This window comes from Zonotrichia leucophrys, chromosome 2, assembly GCF_028769735.1.
Source record: "Zonotrichia leucophrys gambelii isolate GWCS_2022_RI chromosome 2, RI_Zleu_2.0, whole genome shotgun sequence".
NCBI lineage: Eukaryota > Metazoa > Chordata > Aves > Passeriformes > Passerellidae > Zonotrichia > Zonotrichia leucophrys.
The window spans coordinates 131,396,445-131,420,920 of record NC_088171.1 but is presented as its reverse complement, the minus strand read 5'-3'; the positions used below and the strand labels follow the sequence as shown (position 1 = coordinate 131,420,920).

Here is a 24,476-nt window from a genome sequence, read left to right as displayed (position 1 = left end):
TTTTTAAATGTTTCTCTTTATTGCCACTATATTTACTTGGAGTTTTATTTAAATACCAATTTTCAGTGTATTTTTCTTTACTCATTGGAATTCTTTTATGTTAAGGAACAGTCTAAAAATGGGTTGTAGTCATACTGAGCAGAGATAAGTGTTATTTATAGCTTGTTATTTATAGTCTGTGTTTAACAAGGAAGTTAAGTTCTCAAAATCAGTGTCCTATTTGCAGATGTGCAGTTGCAGCTCAGATTGTAAGTAATGATGCTAACAGACCCTTAAATAATGTTTAGGAGGACTTTGCCTCAGTATGTTTCAACAGAAGTGTAATTCTAAAAGTTCTCAGACACAGCACCTTAGCAGAAGATAGTAATAGAAATGGTTTAAGTTGCATTTACAATGTAAAACCTCAGTTGCTCAGTAGAAATTAAAGTTGGACAAAAGTTTTGGTAGTTGCGTGAGGAGCAGAAAGTATAAGAATGTAAGAATGTTTCTGTGTCACTTAATTCTGTGGAAGAAATACTTATACATGGCTTGTCTGGTTTGGTTTTTTCATTTTGGCTTATTCCTATCAGCAAAATTGTGATTCTTGGGTTAAGTCTAAACAAGTTAGCAGTGTTCAGGAAAAAATAGTGATCATGTGCAGGGCAGCTTTGTACTGCAGAGTTTTCCCCAGATGTTAAAGTTCTATATGCATGCTTTTCACAAAGTGCTGCCCAGAAAACTGAATGCCAGAGAAAAAGCAGCTTGATGCATACAGTGGTGGAAGAGTGGTCTGCAATGTGTGCTGAAAATATTTGTTGAGCCACTTCTTGCTACCTAAATGTCTGATTCATCTTTAGATGTTTTCCAGTTTCACCAGATTTACCTTCTCTGCTGTTCACATTAGCTGAGAGGTTTTTAGTCTAATAAATCAGTTTCATTCCTGACTCTAAAGTAAATAGACACCAGTAAAGAGCATAGGTGTCTTCCTTCTTGTCAGCTATATATGATGCTCAGTTTAGAAATTTCAGGAGGCCTGTTTGGTAGCATTTCTTGTTGGTCTGAAGACTAAGGACCATGTTTCTTTGTTAACACAGACAAATTTGTATGAGATATGTTAACTGGGAGCAAGCTGCATTCTGGAAACCAGGTCAGGACATCCTCAGGTGACACCTGAGATGTGGTGTCTGCTGAACAAACAGCATGCTACTGTTCTGGACATGACTCCATAAAAACAGTGAAAAATTGTCTTCATGTTACCACCTGGCAGTCTCCTTTTTCCACTCTGAAATCTGCTGGATTTTTTTTTAACAGCATAGAGCTCCAGCTTTCAGGTGTATTACATAGTTTGATGAAGAACTGATCCATGCTCATGCCAAGTAGTCATATGCAATGACTCAAAAATAAATTTTGTGGTTTTTACTGACTGTTTCCTAATAAGCTTTTTGTTTGCTGTCTATAGGACCCTTTACACGTCCTCACCCTGCTCTATGGAGGATGGTTTTTGGTAAGTTTGTGTTTCTAACTTTTGCATTGATTTTGCAGGACCTGCCTTTTTAGCTTTCTAATGAACGGAATTGTCATGAAACATAATTGTGTGTCAAACTTGTGTGAATGTTACTTTCCTCCTGCTCCTGAGCAGTTGCTTATAATCTATTCTTAGTTATATCTGGGAATTTCATTGTAGTCACTCTGTGTTGGGATGGTGTAAATGAAATGACGAAAAAGGGATCATTCATTCTGATACTAATCCTGTTTTGTGCTTCCCAATCTCCTTCCCCCACACCTTTCCTACTTTCAGCTCTTCCAACCCCAGCTACTGCATATGCTGTCTGATTTTTGAACACAGTTGAGTAGTTGGTTTCTTTTCCTTATTGGCAAAATATGCTGTTACTTTATTTGTTTGCTAAATTGTAGCATTGCATAGGTTAACACTTATTAATATTCCGGACATGTATATATTCATAACTTATTTCATTAAAAGTACCTGTAAAAATCAGTTGCATTTACAGTTCGAAAAATAATTCTGTTAGCTACAAAACTCACAAGTGAAATCCTGCTCCTTAAGCATCTAAATTACACAGCAAAATCATGAGGATTTTTATTTTCAAATAATTCAGGGTTCACAGAGCATATGCTAGACTGCACATTTGCTTGTTTTTTAGACAGACTGAATGTTCCTCTCTCCTGACACCTTATATCTAAAAATAAGTAGGTTCCCAAAGTAGCTGATTACTCATCTGTTGACATTGAGAGGATACTGCTGATTAGACAGTTCTCATTAAACAAACCTACTTCTTGGAAAGTTTGGGAAACACTACTCCTACTGCAAACACTAGATCCTACTGCTCACTTCAAGTTTCACCACATGTAGAGTGAAAGGTCATTCTCAATGTTGATGCTGTCAGAGCTTGACCCCTGTACACTTTTGGAAAAAGACTGCATGCAAAATCAGGAGCAGCATTTTTCCCTGTGTAATTCTCCTTCTGGTGTAGTTCATTTAGCTGTGTTTCAGTTCTCAGACCCCTTCAGTAGATGAAGGGCAGGACTGGTACATCCTCAGCATTTCCAGATGCACCCTGGCCTGCAGGCTGTGCTTTATTTAGCAGGGTGACATCTGTTGCCCTTGTGTTTCTGGGAGGGACTGCACAGGACCATGCAGGTACTTCCTGTGCATGTATGTGTCTCTGAACAAGAGCTGCTTTCTGGTGTGCACTGTGGGCTATCAGCATGTGAGTCCTGGTTATAGTTTAAAAGGCCTTTTTAGAATTGCTGCAGTTTATTTTGAATGGCAGATCCTAAGTTTATTCACATTAATCTTTCTGCCTTCCATGACATTGCTGCAGGATACATTTGAAGCTCTGGAAATGGTGTTTGTATGCCTCCTCCAAATGTGGTCTTGGATATCTGGGATCTTGTTAGTAATGTAAAGATATGGTCCCAACAAAAGCTTCATCTGCCCACAGTGCAACACCTAGGGCAATAAGTTTTTCTTTTTTAAAAAAAAACCTTATTCAGACTGGAAGAGTGAAATGGTACTCCTAAATGCAGTTGTGTTCCATAATTTATAATGATATGAAAAGAAATAATAATAATATTTATCTTTAAAAGGTTCAAGCAGCAAATTTTCCAGCTCACAAAAGTAACTCAAACATGCATTAGTTTATAATTACTCTTTATTACCAGCACAGCTCAGAATTACCAGGTGACATTATTAAGTTGATCTTTATTGTTGAAATCTGTGTAAAGGCTTAGGGACTTACATTAGTGAGACCAAAAATACTTAAAGCAAAGGGACAGAGCTGATGCAATCCAGGATCCTAATGTATCTCTTACTAAGGAGCTTCCTGATCACAGCCTTGTACTGCACATGTCTAGATTGATTAGACTGATTTGTTCATGCAGCTGAGCATGTGTTGTATCACTTGTCACAGGAGGGGATACGAAGGGCTGAGTGCTCAGACATTGCCATCTGACTGGGGTCTCTTCAGCTTTTCTGTATGTAGCTGCTGCATATAGAAATTCATTTGTAGAACAACTGTTTGAAAAGAGCTTTTTGAACTCTATGTTCCAAGCAGTTTTGAGCATGATTTTAAAACTGAGTCTTTTTGCAGGTCTCAGTGTGCTCTATTTTCTGTTCCTGGTGTTCGTGCTCTTCCTCAACTTTGAGCAGGTAAAAGCAGTGATGTACTGGCTGGACCCTAATCTTCGATATGCCACAAGGGAAGCAGATATTATGGTATGTATCCATGGCACTTTACTGTACATACTTTAGGCATGTTTTATATGAGTGGGAATGGATAAATCTAAATTTGTTTCCATGACCAGTGCAAGTTTGTGCCTATACTTGACAGAGCCAACAAGTCCTTTGTGTCAACAATTTATTTACATTGAAATCAGCTGGTGTGAAAAAGAGTCTTCTCAGTATTTTAATTTTTTTTTGCTAATGTAGATGTTTGGATGAGTGTGCAATTTGGAATAGGATATATGTTTGCAGTGGGGTAGTTTTGGATGCTTTTTGGTAATAGATATGAGGATGGATACTGAAAATAGACTTAGCAAGGTAGTATCTAAATGAAGCCTGTTTGGTATGTGTCCCAGATCAGGGTTTTTGATGCCACAGTGCTGCACTCAAAGAGCTTTGGTCTCATCTTGTTGCTCTGAGCTTAGTACATTGCTGTTGTGCTATGGAGCCTGTGGAGTATGTGTTTGTATGGCAACTGCAGGACTCTGCCCCCTTCCAGTCAGTCAGCAACTGAGCACTGATGCTGTTACCATTGGGAAATTATTTCCATAGACCATAATCTGCAGTGGCATAGAGAGCCAGGCTTGTTCTTCTGCTCACTGAGCAGCTTGCAAAGAGTTTTCCTTATGGAGAACATTCCCCTTCAGGTGGGGACATGAACACAGAGAGCTGAGCTTGTAAAAGGAGGCCTGAGAGAAGGGTGTGAGTTATGCAGGGAGGCAAGCAGAACTGTGTGAGCAGTTGGGCACCAAGCAGAAGAGGAGGCTGTGTGGGGAGGCAAGAATCACTGATCTTCCCCTCCTCACTATCACATCAAATTACTCCTCACCATCTGACCAACATGCTCCCTTGACCTTGTGTTAGTGCATCTGTCCACAATGGTCATCTGTTGACTGCTAGGTGCTTCTATAGGGCTCATGCCTCATGAGTAGGGAAATTGACTGGCTGTCTTTCACACGTGGCAATTTATTGCTTACGCAGACCAAGGCACAGCACCTCATCAGTTGCAAACTCGTGCCCTGTAGCACATGGGGGAATGGAAATCTTCACAGGGCGATAAGCTCATGTTGGCTGATTGATAGTGAGGGCTGCATGCAGGCTCCTTGCCTGGAAAACTGCATGCTTCAGGTACTGCACCTCAGCCTGTCAGCAGTACGTGCTGTGCAGCTCTGGGCTGTGACTTTGGGTTCTGCAAGGAGCCTCCTGTGCTGCTGGAGAGGTGAGGGCAGCCTGCCCTTAGGATGGGGGGAGGATGGCTAAATGGAGCCCCAGCACCAGTGTCAGTGGTGTTGCTGAGCAACAAAAGGGTGCTGATACAGGGAGTCTGTTGGTTTGTCAGAATCACCTGGTTCTCCTGTCATTTAAATTTGAAATAGATTCTAGCTAGGGGAAGACTAGTATTACTACTGGCACAGAAGCACAGTACAGCAGATTCCCTGACTGTAGCAGTCAGTGGAAACTTGCCCTGGTCTGCTTTGCAATCCAGGTATTGTCATTTGAAGTTGGAGTAAATTTTTAAAATGCAGCTGTAATGAAGGCTGCAGCTTGGTCACTTGCACAGTACTAGCAAAGTTGCTTGGGTATAAAAAAAAGTTCAACACATTTCACTGTATGACTGGCACAACTGCAGCTGGAAAAATTAGAGGGGAAAAGGAAAAATAAAAGAAAAAAAGCAAGAGCCATGGAAAAATCTTACTTTTGAAATAGCCTCATTGTGCACTCATTATAGGCATCGTGGTGTAGCAAGGAGCCTGCACCTTCTGTGGGGTGTTCCATGCTTCTCATGCTGGCAAAGGAGCCAGTTTCAGTTCTCTTGGTGCACTAAAGCTGCAGGTTTACCATCCTTAGAAAGGTGGTGCACCTTTCTCTGGCCAGCAGCACAGGCACAAGAAAGCACCAGCAGTAAGGGTGAGTTACAGTAACCTACACAACTCCTATCATCCCACAGCGGGACTTAGCTGCCTGCTGCTAGACAGATTTATATGAAATTGTGCTTTCTTCTCTTTGTGGTGGCCAGGATTTAAATCTTTCTCTGCTATCTCATCTTCAACTTGATTAGTGTTCATTTGTGCAGGATTAGCAATAGTTCTGGCCTGAAGGAGAATTCTTGATTTAACAGCACTGAGCAGTGCTGAGTTGTCACCTGCAGGTGGCAATGTGTATTTTAGGAGGATTGAAGAGCAGAGATTTTTTAAAATGTGTATTTCCTGTTAGGAATAGTTCAGTTTGTACCCAGTGATGAGACAGAACCCCACATTTGCAGCCTCTTGATGGCATACTTTTTTTTTTTTTTTCTTTTTGGGCTGTGATTTCTAGCACTTGCTGTACAACATGTTTTGAGAACCTGGTTCCTTTGTCATTGATGACTAGAATATTAATTGGTATTCTTAAGGAATCTGCTGCTCATCTGTGAAAAAACGTTTGCAAGTTCCCTTTGATCTTTCCCTAATTTTTTTTTCAATCCAAGCCTGTGGCTGGACATCCTCAATATGAATGGGTTCTAGGAAATTGCTTTCATGAGGAAAATAAGACACAAAAGATACTCAAGTGAACATTGACATGAGTAACATTACATCAGAAACTGAGGATGATTAGCAACTAATGAGCCCCATCTGAACACCAGACACCATGAATGTGGAGAAAGGTGGTTATTTCAAATCAAGTCTCCAAAGAAGGGCAAATAAGTATTTTCTGGAGTATTGTTTTCTGGTTTTATTGTTATGGATATTATTGGTTTCGCTGCTTCTCTGTCACTTAGGAAATACATGCTTCTTCAGGCACCAAGGTCCATTCTGCTTCCCTTTAAATTAGAGCTGTACTGTGATGGCAGTACTGAGTCTTAATACTGGAATTTTTCTGCCACAGTTTAGAAGGATAAGAAAAAGAAATAATGCTGATTTTAATACCTTATAATTCCAGAGTTAATGTACTGGATGGAAAGTTTCTTCTTTCTGAAGTTGTGTGTTGATGGAGTAATTTTGTTCTGGGTTTTTTCTTTTCCTAACAGGAGTATGCAGTGAACTGTCATGTTATCACCTGGGAGAGAATCCTCAGCCATTTTGACATATTTGCTTTTGGACATTTCTGGGGCTGGGCCATGAAGGCTCTGCTGATCCGCAGCTATGGGCTCTGCTGGACTATCAGCATCACCTGGGAGCTCACTGAGGTAGGGCACTTCATCTTAATTATCTGCAAAGGGAAGAGATGTGCAGTGGTCTTGGGGGAAGAGTGAATGTTACTAGAAGGATGGCTCTCTACTTCTCAGCAGAGGTTTACAGTTTAAGTCTTATAAGCCAGATGAATAATTTATACAGCTGAATGAACAGACAACAGCAAGCTGGGTTTTTTGTAAGTGATTTATTACTGCTTGAATAGAAAGGAAGTCTCGCTCAGCCTATTTGTGCCATTCATAATTTATTTTCTGCTGTTATAAGGATCATGTTACTTTTTCTACTTCACATATTTCCTGATTCAGAGCAACTGTTCTCCTTTTTCACCTTGCAATATCTGTGATCTATTCTCTTGGTCCCTCACATATAACAATATCACACATTGTGTATAGTGATGCAAATGTGCAAGTGAAGTGGAGTTGAGGAATCTTCTTGATGTAAACACCTGAACTTAGTCTTTAAAATCAGTTTTCTTTAAAGCTTGCTGTCTTGAGAATGCTTGGCTTATCTGATAAAGCATTTGTAATTTAGAAGCATAGATGAGGATTTATTAGTCTAAAATTAAATTTTGGGTTTGAAAATCCTGGTGCTGTGAGTTCCTCTTCAAAATGTGTTTTTGTTCTGTGGCATTGAAGGATACTATGTTTTCTAAGTGATTTTGAAATTGATGAAGATGGGGATTTCACAAGTACCCATTCACAGAAAATACCTCAGCTAGTTATTGTACTAATTTTTTCCCTCTGGAAAATAATGTATTTGGACTTGTTTCACTCATACTCTTGCTGTTCATCATACAACCCTTGTCTTCAATTTGATACAGCATCGGGTGTCTAGTATTCCCCTTGTTGGAAGGCACATTATTGGAACAGATAGTGTGTTGGACAAGGTTCAAAACACAGATATGTTATCACCACTCAAATGGATTTTTGATAAATCAGATAATTCAGGAGAGTAATTAGAAACCTCCAGAAGTTATCAGGAGTTACTTAGGTATTTAGCTGAGTATTTCCTATTAGCATTCATGGATTGCAGCCAGCTCCTTGTTCTGAAATGGGAAGCTTGGCTCATGCTCCATACTTTTGGATTGAAGTTGGAGAGCAGGCAGACTTTTGTCTCTCATTGTGAGAAAGCAGCTAGAGAACCTTAGAGGCTGTCAGGCTAACACCTGTGCTCTGGTCTTGCTGCCTCATTATCTGTGACTTCTGGTGTCTTTGCCTGGATGTTACTGACATTTGTGGGCTATTGCCCCTCTCAGGTTAAATTAATTAAAAATATGAAGGGGAAAGTTTACCAGGACAATGAACAACACTGTATCACTTGGTTCCTGAAGAGAAAGTCAAGTTTTCTTTTTTGTAAAGGTTGAAATCCACATAGCTTGGTCAATGAAAAACAACTGCATTTGATACATTTTTGCAAGAGTTTTCACAGGAATTGTCATTGCCAGTATTAGTCACTGTAATGTACTGTAAATGAGTCAGCATTCATTCCTTGTTCCTTTTCTCAAATCTGATATTTTTCAGTACTTTATGCTTACATCTCTGAACAAAAGATACTTTATTACAAAATCATACCAATAATCTTCCATAGCCACAGTGTACGTACATTAACTGACAAGAATTGCAGTGTGTTTGTGGAGGTACATTCTTCAGTTTGCTATGTATTTTGTTAATTATCTCCTTGAGTATTGCAGAGGGACTGCGTAACACATGGCTGTCTTGATTTCGTGTCCATAGGTAACTTCTCCAGTCTATTTTTTTTAATTGCAGTGATTTTTCTCATAGGATAAGAAAGTAAAATTATTTTCCTTAAAGGAGAGAGAGGCAGTGAACCTGTTTCTAGCTCTTGGTAAAATATATTTATATCTTGCCTTAACTCTGGCCAGTTGTTCCCCTCACTGCATCAGTGGAGTGAAATGTCCTCTTAACTTCTTGAGCCATTCTGTATTAAGTATTGCAGCAAAACTTGCTGAAATGCTGTTGAACTCTTAATTTTTTTACAGTCACTGAATTTCCTGAAAATAGAGTTGAAATAAAGAAGTCCTGTCTCCTGAACACCACCATGTTTTAGTACTGGCAGCTTTTACAAATGCATCCATTTTACTTGCTGCATCTTGTTGCTGGTTTAGAAAACATACTAGTTAAAACTATTTAGCAAAAATGAAACAAAGATTCTTTTAATTTTATTTTTTAAAGCACGAACCACTTTATTTCCTCCAGGAAATGCCGTTGTTGTGCTTGTTTCATACATTTCTGTTAATGTATTGTGTATCATCTTTGAGAAGCAAGGGCTGCATGATATCCCTATATACAGCATAGCCTCAACAGGGAACAGTGAGAAGAAAGCCTCTGATGCCTTGTGTGATTCTGTTCAAGGCCTTCTGAAGTTCATGGAAGGATGGCCATCAAATTTCAGTGGCTGTGGCTCATGCTCTTTTGAAGTATGCTGTGTACTGAAAAGCTGATTTTTGAATGTGTACTTTAAAAGTGAATTTATATTAATTCTGTGCTGTTCCTCACCCAGAGTCTTTTTGCTGTATTCTGTAGCTCTTCTTCATGCACCTTCTGCCTAACTTTGCTGAATGCTGGTGGGATCAAGTCATTTTGGACATCCTGCTTTGTAACGGGGGTGGCATCTGGTTGGGCATGGTAGTTTGTCGTTTCTTGGAGATGAGGACCTATCACTGGGCAAGCTTCAAGTAGGTCTAAATTAAAGCTTGATAAGCATTGTTTTGCATGTAAAAAAATAGCATGGAATCTGCCTGTGCTAACAGTGCTGTAATTTTATTTTAAATGTTGAATATCAGTGTCATAGTAATGTTCCTGTTAATCTTTGTAAATGTGACTCTGTATATGATTTTCCTTTGCAATTTCAAGTTACAAGCATTGATGCCAATTGACAATACAAAACAGTAAATTTCAGTTTATTTTGTATGCATAAAAGTTTGAGGAAGTCAGGGAGCAAAACAAATTGTGATTGTTTTTTATCATATATTTTTAAACTAGATTTGGGCTCACCTTGGTGAGCCATTAGTGTGGCAATCTGTCAGCACTAGTAATTGCAGTGAGGGCATGGGGCTGATGGTACGTGTGCTGTGAATTGCTTTACCTCATTGCTGACCTTCTAAAATAAATGGAGTAATTGTAAAATAAAGAGGCATTTGCTGTGTAAAAGGGCAGCAGCTTATCGCCTAGTATGTCAGTTCCTAGCTGTCCAGGTGTGGTTTCTTCCATAGCTTTTTGGCCCTGTCCTGCCTTCTGCCCTGCTAGCTGGTAACAAGCATGCATATCTGCACATTACCAATGGTATGCATGAAACAGGGTCAAGTGCAGTGAATTGCCTTGAGAGAGGGAAAAGGAACTCAGATCTTGATTTCCAAATTTGTATCTTGTGTGAATTTCTCTACTGCTTTCTTTTTTTGCTCACAGATTTGTAATTACTCTAAGAACCATCCAGCCTTTAGTCTGAATTCAGTTCTCCTGCATTTCTATTAGAGTTGATGGTCCTTCTGTCTTTAGAGGGGCTCACTGAAAGTTTAAACAGCAGACTATCTATGGCACAACTAGTCTTTACTGTCTTTGTGAAATAATCTTTCCTCATATTCTTTTTAATGCATGAGTAGATTTTTCTGACCTTTAACATGAAGATGCTGCTTCATGAGAATGAGAAGCTTTTACTTGTGCCCTTTTAGTTTTCCTTTTTTTTTTCATTTAATAAATACAGATCTTAAAGTTTAGAAGATTCTCCCTAATCTAAGCTCTCTCTAGCCTAGAAGAACACAAATATTGGAATTATCAAATCTGAGAATTTTTTGGATTTTTTTTTTTTTTGTCTAGAAGGGCCACAGAAATAACAGGGTGAAAAATGGCTTCTAGTCCTGCTAGTCTTCCTTCAGAAGAGGAAGCTCTGAGTTTTTCTTAGATTCTGTGTCCTTTGGATGCTGTTGCTCATCTGAATTAATATTATCAAAAGCAAGAATCAGTAACACGTCAGATGAGCCTACATTAAAATTCCCTTTTGAAATGGAATTTAAATGCTTTCTTGCTTTTAACAGTTATCACTCCTCTCCAGGAGGTCCACATGCATCTGCTATCAGAACAGCAGGACTTGTGTGTGCTGGAGGTGTAGTATTATCAAACCTGTGGAGCCCAGTCCCTGATACAAATAATGAATAATGAATCTTACAGATTCTTGAAGGATTGATGTCAGTGAGCTCTAGAACAAGGAGTGTTTGGGGGAAGAGCAGTAGCAACATAAACTAGGAAGAAATAACCTCTGGATTTTCCAAGGAAGTTGCAGAATTGCTGTCCTTGTTTCTTTGTGAAGAGAATGATAAATGTGTTTTGTAGTTAGTTACTGAGTTATTGACTGAGGATAGAGAAGGGCAGAATTTTCTAGCAGAATACACACCTTGACTGAAATGCTTAATAGATTATTTTTCTGAATCCCCCCCCCCCCTTGCCTGGTACATAGTTGTGTCTGAGAAGATCTCTGCTGACCAAAAAAATGTGGTTGTTCCTCAGAAGCATCAGTAACAGAGCTGTTGCTTTTTTGGTTTTTTCCTTCTGGCATATTCCTTGTATTTACTGCAGGCATTATTTTTCCCAGGGACATTCACACAACCACAGGGAAGATCAAAAGAGCTGTGTTACAGTTCACCCCAGCCAGCTGGACCTACGTCCGCTGGTTTGACCCAAAGTCTTCATTTCAGAGGGTGGCTGGAGTCTACCTTTTCATGATTATTTGGCAGGTAAGAAATCAATTCTGTGAAATCAGAGCTGCCATCAGCTCAGTTACTTGCTGCCTGTGTTGGACTAAAAAAATATTCTGATGGACTGTGTGTCTGTTACTGAAGTACACAGTTAAATGAAGTGATGATGAGGAATTGGACAGGGCACTTTCATGGGAGTTATGTGGTAGTTCAAGAGTGTAATTACAGAATCTGTGGAAAAAGCCAAATGTTACAGATTGCTGTATTGGCTTTTTGCAATTGACACAGATTTAGAAACTGCTAGTCAGTAGAGTTTAGGTGGTGGAATTTTAATTTATTTTTATTTTGTTGTGTTAATGTGACGGGGTTAAGTGTGGTTTGTGTGGGGAGTGTGTATTTGTTTGTTTTGCTTTGCTTTTCTTGGATTTTTTTCCTTTCCCATTGACTGTTGAACAGATCAGTGATACTCAGAATACTGTCATTGGTCCAGCAAGACTCTATAGTGTGTCACAAACGCTTTAAGATCCTAAAACTAAAACTTTTGTGATTTAAAAAAAAAATTCTTAATTTGGTGTTTTAAAGGAGAACCATAAATATTTGATATAGTTGTTTGAGGTTTTTTTCAAATGTATGATCTCTTCTGCTTCTCTTCCAAAATTGCCTTGGTTATTTGTACTTGATTTAGGATGTGCAAGTTATCAGAAGATCTCTACAGGATGAATTAGTGTCTGGTCCCTTAAAGAGTTTTGGGAAAGAGAGCAAATACTTTGATAGAGGTTTCTAGGGGAGAATTCTTTGTTTTACTAGTATATTACTTGTTTGTCCTAGCAAAAGACACAGCAGGAATTCCTTGTTTTAGTTTCCATATTATTCTTTGCACAGTTTCTGTACTAATTCATTAGGAATTATGTAAGTTGAACATTATTAACTAGCTTTTTTTTTGATCTAGCTAACTGAGTTGAACACATTCTTTCTGAAACATATCTTTGTGTTCCAAGCAAGCCACCCTTTAAGCTGGGGGAGAATTCTCTTCATAGGAATCATTACAGCACCCACTGTAAGGTAATTTTTTTGCTTTAGCGTTTTTTTTCAGTTTAAAGTAGCTTAACTTCTAGGCATCCAAGAACTGCATAAAGTTTGTGAATAAGTATGGCAAATTTCACAAATGTATGCTTTTTCCACCATAAAATGCAAAACAATACTCTCTTGTCAATAAAATGTATTTCCTCACAAATAAAATAATGAGGTAAAATGTACATAACAACAGTGTTGCCATAGGGATGTAGAGCCAGTCTGTTTCTTCTCTTGTTTGTGTAGCATCTCCCTGTTTTGTGAGGTAGCTACATATGTTATCCTTGAGGACTGCATGTGAAAGTATTCAAGTTAGTGAGTCAGGTGCTCCCAAAAGTGTAGATGAGGAAAACCAGAGCTGTTGATTTTTCTAACAGCTCCTGATTGTGATTGAGCAGTAGCTTATTGTGAGAACAGAGCAATATTTATGCAGCGTTGACAGCTGTATAGGAACATGAATCTGCTTTTGGTCATGCATGCTGTTTTACCTTGTTAGCAAAGTTCCTTAATTTTCTTTTTTTCCCCATTCCATAATTGGAGGTAGACAGAATGCACACAGATCTGAATTTAGAAGCAGAGAATTCCCTGTTCATGTCCAAAGTGATGTTACCTTTGAGAGTTAAATGGCAGCCATGAATTGGTTTATTCCTCAAATAGTGTCTGAAGTTATGTGCAGTGATTTCACACTATTAATTAAATCACCCAAAATACCCTGTGACCTCTTGTATAGGTGAATTTGCATGTTTTTTTTTTTCCTTTGTAGCACTTGCACTCCTGTAGAAGTCTTTATTCTTTAGCAGTCTTTGTATTGTTGGAGTAATAACACTTGTCTTCTCCATCTGTCAGTGGAAATCAGAAACTGAGAACAGAAACTTTGATTCCACTTCTTTGGAATTCCCCTCTCAAAACTCCTAAATTTCTGGAGCATAGAGAGCAGAGCAGAATGGCCTCCATACTGTTTTCAGAATAGAGAAAAATTTTACTGTTCTTGAGAGGAAAATATGCCAGTGGTTAGACCATTCAAACATAATATGCAATAGCCATATTCTTTAAATATTCAAGCCCACATTTCTCAAGAAAATGTGGTTGTTAATAAATACAAGACAAACTGTGGAAAAAAATGAGGGATTCTCTAATTCTTTTGAAACTGTTGCAGTTTTTCTATAAGAATTGGAGACTCTGGAGAGGCAGGAGACAAATGTTGCTAGCCTACTAGTTTGGGTACTTTCCCAGTCCTTGCTCTCAGGATTGTTTTCTGTGTTGTCTCAAGCTATTTGATATATGTGATAATCTGTCCTGCTAGAAGTGAAGCCATCTGGTAGACATCCAGGATGATTGCATGTGAATTTAACCATCACCACTTCATTTTCACTATAGATACATCTGTAACAATTTTTTTTCTAAATGTAAATATTCTGGGGACTTTCAACTTCACTGAAGAATTTTCTTTCTTTCCTTCTCAGGCAATACTATGCTTACCTCACAGACACACAGTGCAAGAGGGTGGGAACTCAGTGCTGGGTGTTTGGGTAAGTATTCTTGCTGCATTCCTGAAGCACTTGGACAATTGTCAAGGATGGGTCCACCACAGGAACTGCAGTTCCCATGAAGCCTGGTCTTGTTTTGGTTTTGCAAGTTCAGAGGGAAGGGAAATTCTGAATTTGGAGGAAGAACATGGGAAGTAATGGAATGAGTAAGGACAACAGAAGGAATAACTAGGAACTGGTGGATAAAGCTAGGCTCTTTCAAAGCACCATTGGCCTTTCTGCCCATTCTTAGTCAGGTGAGAAGGAAAAAGTTCTTACCTCTACAGCTTGATGGCTGTGATGGTGAAGTTTCCCTGGCTGCCAAGGTGGGCATTGCTGCTGTTAGCAGCATCACAGCAGAGGAAGAAGGCAGTGAAACAAGGCATGGTTATCCACTGTGTCTCTGAGTGTGCTATGAACCATGGTGACCCTGACTGCAATCTCTTTTTCTCTTCGAGAATACCTTTAAATGAAGAGTTTGCATGCTTGCTTCTGAAGAATTGTTAAGGATACAGAACCCGTCATCCTTGGTCCAAAGCTCTCACTGAAGAAATTAATGCAACATGTGTCAATAAATAGATACCCAAATATGTCTGCAGGATTGCTTCTGTGTCTACTGCAATAGAATATTGACCCACAGTCTGATCTAATAGTGGGAAGTGTGTATGGAATAAGTATTCTCCTTCCTACTGCTTACTTCTGTAATCTGCTAGAAACAACAGAGCATCACTAGGAGTTGCTGTTGATTGCAGAAAAAGATGAAATCTTCCAGTAATGTAACTATCTAGAATATAATTTTTGAAGCAATTAAAAGAAGTATATGGAACATTCATCTCTGTGGTAAACAAGACACTTCTAAAGGCACAAATGGAATTTTAAGCAGCCTGACTATGGGTATAATTAAAATTTGTGCCTTTCATTAGTACAAAACTGTTTCCTTTCAACTTGACATAACTATTGCATCACTCTTGATAGATATAAAGTGATGCAAAGCATGAACAAGGTCAGTGCAACAGTCTTGCTGAAATAGCACTATTTTCATTAAGATGAAGCCTTTCAAAAAGGAAAATCTGTTAGAATGTTACAAGACCATTTTGCTTGAAAGAAAACTTACCACATTTAGTTCTATGGAGTGCTCTCATCACCCTTCAGTAGGACACTAACACCCTTCACTGTTAGCATCCTTCTTTCTCTTTTCATCAGCTATAATAGCTTTCCTATTGTAAAATGTGCTTAACCCAAGTATTCTTGACAGGAATAACAGAAAGAATGTATAAGTTCAGGGCAAACAGCTGTATTTTTGGAGTCTTTATTAAAAATAGCCTATTGTTTGGTTTATGCCTTTGAGTATATCATAACCCTGTGCTTGTTTCCTGATGGTGGTCTTTCTCTTCCCCCTCTGGCTTCATGATTTCTTACTCTGCAGCTGGATCAGTAAGAATAATATAAAACAAGAAGGAAAAATAGTTACTAAAGAGAATAATACTGCTCTCAGTTTTTTGCTAATATGCATCTCATTGATTTGTGTATTGGTCAGTTGGGTGTTACTGCCACATTTTTAAGTTTTGGCCCCATTTATCATGCTGGAAGTCACATTGAATAGTACAGGGAAAGCTGTGATTTATTGCTTATACCAGGACCATCTGTGTAATACCAGTGATTTAGTCAAGCACACATTTTCCTTCCTCTTTTGTGGGGGAAACTGGGTCTTCGCTGAAAGGCAGTAGTGCCATTTTTTTGTGAAATGGTTATTAACAGTGCTGGTAGGGAATGGGTACTGCAGTGTCAGGCTTGGGAGACTAGAACACTTGATGTGATGTGAAGTGTGTCTGCACATAGGTGAGGAGGAGTTTTCATGCATTGCTCAGATGTACAACCTGAAAGCCTCTATTGAGTAAGCTAACTATTACACTTGAAATTTAATAGTGTTTTTCATTATTTGCTTCAGATTGAGATGAGTCAATTTCCTGCACTTTTAATGCAGGTTTTTAGTGTCACTTTTCTACACCTATATTGTTAAACCTACCTAATTTTCTCTTCAGTACCTATACAAACTAGATTTATTTTCATGGCAAACAATAGAAACTTTGGATTCATAAAAAAGTAGTGGAAAAGCCTTCATAGCTTTTGATCCTGAAAAGATGTAAACGCCTGGTAGCAGAGAGAGAGATTGAGATACTTTTTTTGATCCTTTTAATGTCAGAGAGGAAAGTAAAAGCTGCATTTTTTCCTCTCACATTTCTCCCCAAATCCTCTGAGGCTGTTGTGTGGACCTGAGTTACAGATAAACCAGAGCAAATGCATGGGTTCTCAGAGAATTTGAAATGTTGTTTCATAGGAAGTTTCTCATATGTGAAAATATGGGAAATACATGTGAAGCAAACAAACTAGACAATTTAGAATTGTAGTAAATTTACATCTAGTAGAGAAATAAACAAAGCTCAGTTCTAGTTCATCCATCAAGGGAGTCTGTTGGGTGTTCAGCATGGAAAAGAAATTCATATGTGGTGAGAACTGAAGCACAGGGGTAGGCGCAATTGAAGATTCTCTGCTGTTGACACACACTCCTTGTTCCCTTGAGCCCCATGGAACAGTGAACTGCCAGTCAGTCACTTTTTGTGTGCTGTTTATGCTGAGAAAAGTGTAGATAGAAAATGACATTTGTCAGAGCTTCAGTTAATGGTGGTGTCAGGGAGGTGAGTGCTCACTAGAGGGTAGTGCTTGTTTAGAGGTGACAGTCTGGGGTCTGAGTTGTGAACATGTGAGTTAAATCCTTAGTGTTTTTAATCACTCTCCTCCCTGCTTTCATTTACCCACAGGGTAATTGCCTTCCTTGAAGCTATTGTGTGCATCAAGTTTGGACAAGATCTTTTTTCCAAAACACAAATACTGTATGTTGTGTTTTGGCTTCTCTGTGTGGTAAGTGAAATTTCTCATGTGAAACATAAAGCATGGTAAAAGCATTGAAAGCATCTAAATAGCTTCCTCTCTGAAATGTTGGCAGCAGGGGATCATTGTGGGGCAATGCTGGTTAAGAGCCTTTTGCATGTCCTAGTAAAAACAAATGCTAGATGGCTTAGAACTCTCATTGAATAGAATAACTTCTCATTTTTTGACATAGCAGATTACTGGTGCTTAACAATGAAACAAACAGTAGTTATAGGAGGCTTTATCTTTATGAGAGATGATATCAGTTTGATTGAGCCTAGCTTTGGTGGAGCTTGCTGTAGTGCCTGCTGGAAGTGGATAGTGTTAATAAGCAATGTGTGTTGTGCCACACTGAAGTCCTACAACTACATAAACAACCCTCATTTATCAAGCAAATCATTCTCACTAAGCCTGTAACTTTCTGTACTTCAGTGAGATTACTGCAAATGCAGCATGAAATGCCCATTTTATAACAGTAAATGGACGTTTGTCTTGCCAGACTTGTAACTCTGATGCCAAGCACATTTTTCACAGTCAGTGAAAAAGAAGGCATTTATAATGGGCTGACAGATAAATACTTCTCCCTTCTAATTGGGAACACAGTTAGAACAGGTGATGCGGAGTCAGAATTTATTGTTCTCTTATTTAGCCTGGTGATTTTATTCCTGCTACTTCAGAGGAGAGAAGTACTGAATTGCTTCTCAGGTCAGAGTACCACAAAACCAAGTATGTAACCTAGTCTGAAGCATGGGGCAGAGAAGGAGAATTTGGTTTTCTCCCAGTCTGGTGGTTCTTGATAATATACCTACAAGTGTCTACCAGCCCTTGTGTGATGACTGTACAGAGTGTGGACTGAAATCCTGTTGGCAGTGTTTCCTGTGGGTGATCTGGATGTATTTTCCTGCTCCCATTGAGAATTGTTCTGCATACCCCTTGGTGGCAAGCTCTGTGTGTAGCTTGAAGTTGACACGAGTCTTACTTATCCTGACAAAAGATGCAGGGAGAAACAGAGCATGAAAGTCTAAATGTGGCATCTCCAGGGACTCTGAGACCTTGAATCAGCAAGCAATTTGGAAAAAGTTTTACAGATTGTTTTTCTTGTTGTTCTTTTTCTTCTCCCCCCTTGTTTAGGCCTTTACAACTTTCCTGTGTTTATATGGAATGGTTTGGTATGCAGAGTACTACGGCCACCGAGAAAAGGTACTTATATAAAAGAAGCCTGGCTTTTTTTCATTCCAGAGTTAAAACTCCAAAGCTCCTAGATTTTGGAATTCTTGACCAGAGTTAGCATAAATAGGGATAAGGGGGGATGGTCTAGAGTGTAACTGAAGTCAAGAGAAAGAGCTCTGAATTCAGCAGGCCTTGGACAGATCCCAAATTACACTGTGGTTTCTAAAGAATGCTGTCCTCTTAGTTACTCAAAATGAGGCCGTAATTTCAGCACAGCATTCAAGGATGAATGGTTAGCTAATGTTCCCATTGTACAGGTGGAATGCTAGGGGAATATTAAGAATACTTGGTTACACAACAGATCACATGGCAAGTGGTGAGTTCTTACTGTATCATCTATGTGGTGCCTTCTAACTAGGAAGGGAAAAGCCCAAAGTACTGTCTGAATGTTTTATGAGGACTTCTGCTACGGTTTCTAAGTCCATTTGCAAGTGGGAGGAGTACTGATAACATGAATCACCAGCATCTCAATGACATGTGTGCTTGTTTTGCAGACCTTATCAGAAAGTGAAGACAGTCCATACAGTCCAGATGCTTCCTGGCTTCATTCTAAATTCAGCAGAGGTATTGGTACTTCTGTAGCTGTATTCCTGAAATGGTATAATTAAGGCTCAGCACTAGAAAATGAGGCTTAAGAAACTTACCTAGTTTCAGCTGGACTTGTTTGAACATCTCTGCAGGACCAATGCAGATAAATCATCTACTGAGCTATTTTTCTTTGCTCACTTTTAAATTCTGATTCTTGGAAATGTATTTATTTTTTTAATGTGTCAACTGATTTTTTCTGTTGTTACTCCAGGCCACTATTGTAGGTGTTAGGCATTATGCATTTCATAACTGTTGTGAGCAGGTTTTCTCTCTGAACATTGCATGTTTGATTTGCTGTACTTTTATTTCTTCTTGCTAAGAAATAGTCAGCAATGGGCCCTGGAGCTTGTGTTCTTACTGACTTTTACCTTGTCTGTGCAGTCCTGATGGCCATAAGCAGCTTTCTCTGCACTAAGCAAAGGCAGCTTCTTTCTGACTTCTTTTCCCTACACTAGAGGTCAATTATCTGCCTCCTCCATAGGCTTTGTGGTGTGGTCTTGCTTATTGAACATATATCAGAAATTCACACCTGGAAGTTATCTGTCAGAGTTTATGTTCCAGGTGTTTGTAAAATTAAAAATATTTATTATTTCTCATAAGCTTGAAAAGCACCTAAACCAGATCTTCTTTATATTTCATACATGATTTTTCTGGATGTTTATTCTCAGTTTAGTAAATTTGTGGACTTTTATATTTTGGAGAAAAATGATTTGCACTCAGAATGTTTTTTCCATTTATGCATGCTGGAGAAATTTGACTAAAAAGCCCCTTCTCTGTAACTTCCTGTTACTTCATTAATTACAGGCTTCAAGCTTCTTTCACATTTTTTTCTTGATTTCTTGTTTTGGTGCCCACTGCCTCCCATTTTTTCTCAGAATAAAACATATTCTGTCATTTGAAAGACTGAAGTCTAGACGTGTACTCTTAAAAGACTTTGCCTAAAGTCTTATTTAAGACTTTGCTTAAATAATTCTTTGCTCTTATTTAGGACTTTGCTTAAATAATTCTTAACTTCTGCCACTAAGAAAAATGAGGAGGCTTAATTATTGATATAGTCTAAATTTGAAGATGTTTCACCACTGTACTCTGCTATAGCAAACTTCAAATTTTTTTGGGTGTAGGGGAGGGAGGAGAGGGAAGAATTTTACAGGAGTCTTAAGAATTGCTTTAAAAAAACTGGGCCACTAGATGGAGTACAAGTATCAGCCAGTTTGTATTAGCCTGAAATAATCCATATTGTTAACACTCTAGCTCTAAAAAGCCTTACTGCCTTTCGGGTAGGAGCTTGACAATGTCAACTAAATAAATAAATAAATTAATTAATTAATATTAATTAAATAGATATTTATTTCTCAGCAGGTGCTGACAATAGTCCACCAAAGCATTCAGTCAATAGTGAAAGCCATTCATCTAGAAGGAGGAATCGACACTCCAAATCAAAAGTATCAAATGGAATTGGCAAGAAATAAGAGTGGTATCTAAAGACATCCTACAGTGTGACCAGAAGTGACAAAGAAGATCAGACCTGGCTCTGAATTACCAAATGGAAGACCATATTTAAATTAAAGTTTAAAAAAGGAGGTGTTGAAGAGAAGGATGATGAAGATGGAGCCACCAGTGTAGCACAGATTGTTGCCTGATGACACTTGCCATTCACTGATATAAATTGTTGCCTGATGACACTTGCCATTCACTGATATAAATCTAGTTTCTTCAGTAGGTGGCATCAAAAGTTTATGAGGGGTATACTGGAAAAAAAAGTTGTTTATATCATAGCAGGTACTCCCTGGTTTGTGTTCAGGTGTTGCAAGGTCATTTTTAATAGATTAGTTGAGGCCTTCAACCCAAAGGTTAGTAAACTGATAGTGAGTTGGTGTAGTTGAGTGAATTTTTTTGGTTTGGTTTATTGTGTTGTTTTCTAGAAGAGTATGCAACCCTTGGACTAAAAGCAGCTCTGCCTTTCCTTCTCAGTTTCACAACGAAACTTTCCCATGCAACTGTTAGTAAGTATTTAAAAATTTCATATTGCTTGCTTTTATTTAAAGGCTCTTTAGGCCTTATGTCAGGGTTTAACCAGGAAGGAAATGGGTCCAGGTTTCTTGTAAAGGATGTGAAATTGATTTTCAAACACAGGGATTTTTTTTTTTCTACATTGTCCTCCTGCTTGAGTCATACATATTCAATTTTTAAAAGTTTTTAAAATACATATATAAAAATTGCTTCATAGTAGAGGGCCATGCCTCCTGTCCTCAGTGACAAAGGTCATGTTATTTCATTGTTTTTCCTCCTCTACTGTAGTGTGTTTTGCATTTTCAAGTGTAAATATGTCTTTTTTTCATGTGTGCCACATTGTGTGCAATGTTTCTTCCTACTTCCTTCTATTTGCTTCCACCCTAGCTGGACCCAGAAATCAATTTTCAGACTGATGTCAGGAACTGCTTTGAAGGCTCAGATGCCCTGCTGAGCTTGGTGATAAGGCAGTGTTTTGCTGAAGCTGAGTTGCTTACTATCTCCATAAACAATTATTTGTGAAGACTTGCAGTAGTGTTTGGTGTCTGAGAGGCAGCATGATGTGATAGAGCCCATTGCTTTGGTGTTTCCTGTCATGCATCAGATACTCAAAAGCAAAGTCTCTCTTTTCTTTCTTGCAGTTTGGTTTTTTTTTTGAGAAGGGTGATTTACTTTTTGTCTGAGTGTTCTTTTGGGTTTTTTTAATATATTGATTGTGACATCTAGCAAAGTGGATGATTCTCCAGCAGTGAATGTAATGATTAAGTCAAGAGGTAAGCAATCATGAGCAATCAGTTTCTGTATTAAGTTATCAAAATGTTTTAGTGCCAATTAAATTTTGAGATTCAAGGCATTCAGATGGGTAGGTAGCTTAAGCAAGGATAAGTGATACCCATTAGTTACTTAGTCTTTATGAGAAAATAGGATTTGCTTTTTCTTTGACTAATGTTACTGTGATTTGCCACAGGCTAGGTACTAAAGAAAAAATGCAGCAGAGATTTTATGCAAATGTATGATACTGTAAATAGAAGAAAGTATCCTGTGTAATCCATCAGTTCCTATGTGCCACAGATTATCAATGTTTTTCAATGCACTTAAGTGTTGCTGCTGAGCTCTTCAGAGGCCTTTAATTTCCTACCCTGCTTTTCAATCAAACATGGAGCTTGGAAAGTAATGTAGTAGGAGCTGCTGTATCATCATTGCCACAGTGACATTTAATGTTACATGAAAAAATATGTTAGGAAGACTTTCAGGCTCTCCTACAACTACTTGGTTTTTATTCATACTATAGCAATTCCATATATTGCCTTTGTATTTGTAAATGTACTACATATTGATGAATGTATTTGTAGATTTCTTTGGATACTGAGATATGTTATTTCTTTTATTTCCTTGGTTAAAAACTCAGTCTGTGTAAGAATGAAGAGTGGCATTGTAAATTTTCTATTGATTCAATACCAAAGCAAGAGATTTGAAATCTAATGGTTTGGGTATTTTAAGTACTGTGGATTTCCAGTGTGAGAGCCTATTTTGTACTTGCAAGGGGTATACACACCAACTATGTATACAAAGCTTACATGTGTAAACAGATGCTGAAGTATATCATCTACCTGCCTTGGGGACAAGCACATGTTGTGCAAATGTAGGCCTGGTGCTCACATTGCTGAACTGCACCCTAAAAATACTCGGAAGAGAAATATTGAAGTGTCATCTTGATGGAAGCTGACTTCTGTACACTATTACAACAGCTTTGTTCTGAAAAAATGTTGTTTGACAACACATTTAAGTTATTTCCAATTAAGATTTTTTACTTTAAATGTTTGTGTTTGGTTGGGTTTTTTTGGTTGTTGTGTGGTGTTTCATTTGGGGAGGGGCTGGGAGGGTGTTGGTTGTTTGGGTTTTTTTGTTATTTGTTTTCAGGGTGTTTTGGGGGTTTTTTGGGTTTTTTTTTAGTTGATGGTTTGGTTTTTTTTCTTGTGTTTTTGGGGTTTTTTTCTTTCTTTACTTTAAAAGAGAGATTGCTAGGGAAAAGGGAAACTTAAGTAAACTATTCAAGTGCTGCTTGGTAAATGGCACTTTGTCTCCTGTATCAGCAGTTCTGGCTGGAATTCTCATGTGTTCTCACAAGTCCCACTGACTGAGAACTGTATTTTCAGCCCATTTCTTTGGATGTGAGCTTTGCACTGGAAGGCATCGGAAAAGTGCTTTTGATCACTGCTGTAAAATTAGTGATCTCAGTTTTATCAGCTACTGTGCTGTTGCTGAATTCTGTACGTGTGTAACACCTATAAATGACAAATCACTGAACTGTTTAGCAACAAGCATCCATGTGTGAGTTCTGCTGCTTGAACAGTGTTTTGTAACAGTCACGGATGTGCTGTCCTGTTTTAAACTACTTGTTCTGCCACAACCTCTCATTCCTGCTTCCCTGCTTCTGATGTTCTTTCCTTTCTCTGTCCTCCAGTGATCTCCCGTGCTGCTGTGGAGAGATTGGAGTTGGCCCTCCAGAGGCTGTCCATCAATGTCAGTCATTGAAGGGAGGCTAATTTGAGGCAGCGTGGTGTAAGCAGAGGGTGGTGGCAAGAACCTGAAGTAGATTAAATAAAAATGGAGAGTTTAAAAACAGATTTATACAATGAATCAGAGCTCGTGTTGAGTACTGAGTTGCAGTATTAAGGTTGCTGCATGGATCATACACCACATCTTGTTAAATATTTTGAGCGTGGTTTCAACCAATTCTTTTGTTACTCTTCTGTGAAGATCATCATTTTATGTTCCAGCTGTTAAAACTTTTTTTTTACTTTGTTTTCACAAGAGGACACAGATGTTACCACGTTTAATAATTTTTGAATAGAATTGCTTTGTATTGATTGCAGAGTACTGTATTTAGCAATAATTGTGTAAATCAAGCCATGTCACTGGAGTGTGTGTTTGTCTGTACCTGTAAGGCATAGGAAATTGACATACTGCCTTTAGAAGCTCTTATGTTTTATTCTAAGTGAATGAATTTTGACAAATGCGGTGGTTCCTGGGCAGCCTACAGTGAACTCTCAGGTTTTGCTGTAATTTATTATTTTGGGACAGCAGATCTGATAACAAGAACAGTTACACTATCCCTTCTGAAGTTTTTCTAGTATACAGGATCAGTTCTTGTCTTACTAGTTCTTTTTGGGTTTTATTTATTGTTGGATGGGAGAGCTGAGTTGAAGATCGTCGCATGGCAGACCTTCAGGGAAGGCACGAGGCCTCCTGTACAAGGACTGCAGGACAGGCTGTCACCAAGTAAACAGCCAGTACAAAGTGCCACTGAGTGCCTAAATCACTTTGCTTTGCCTTCCACTGCTGACAGTTCCCACAACAGGTCTTTACCTAAGACCTGTTGTGAGCTGTTGATTGCTCTTCAGAGCCAGATGTGTAGTTTGTAAAGGAGCACAGCTTTCCTTTTCTTCTTCAGTTCCTTCTCTATACAGACATTGAATACTGGGACTTTATGATTTGATGGGAAGGGCTTTCCTTCAATGTCT

At 38.5% G+C, this 24,476-nt stretch overlaps 1 protein-coding gene across 2 annotated transcripts in view; it reads left to right on the top strand.

Annotated features, from left to right (window-relative positions):
* The window catches only part of PTDSS1 (phosphatidylserine synthase 1), a 28,294-nt gene extending 5,632 nt beyond the window's left edge, over positions 1 to 22,662 (top strand). Inside the window, exons 3-13 of one of the 2 annotated variants that reach the window (XM_064706458.1) lie at positions 1,439 to 1,483; positions 3,591 to 3,715; positions 6,729 to 6,887; positions 9,435 to 9,586; positions 11,497 to 11,638; positions 12,549 to 12,661; positions 14,134 to 14,199; positions 17,016 to 17,115; positions 18,256 to 18,324; positions 18,849 to 18,918; positions 20,302 to 22,662. In XM_064706458.1, the coding sequence (XP_064562528.1) occupies positions 1,439 to 1,483; positions 3,591 to 3,715; positions 6,729 to 6,887; positions 9,435 to 9,586; positions 11,497 to 11,638; positions 12,549 to 12,661; positions 14,134 to 14,199; positions 17,016 to 17,115; positions 18,256 to 18,324; positions 18,849 to 18,918; positions 20,302 to 20,411 (1,151 nt within the window). In that variant the 3' untranslated portion in view covers positions 20,412 to 22,662. Of the gene's footprint in view, positions 1 to 1,438; positions 1,484 to 3,590; positions 3,716 to 6,728; positions 6,888 to 9,434; positions 9,587 to 11,496; positions 11,639 to 12,548; positions 12,662 to 14,133; positions 14,200 to 17,015; positions 17,116 to 18,255; positions 18,325 to 18,848; positions 18,919 to 20,298 lie in introns of both variants that reach the window. The other variant, XM_064706457.1, reaches the window with a different exon arrangement.
* The last annotated feature ends 1,814 nt before the right edge of the window (positions 22,663 to 24,476 follow it).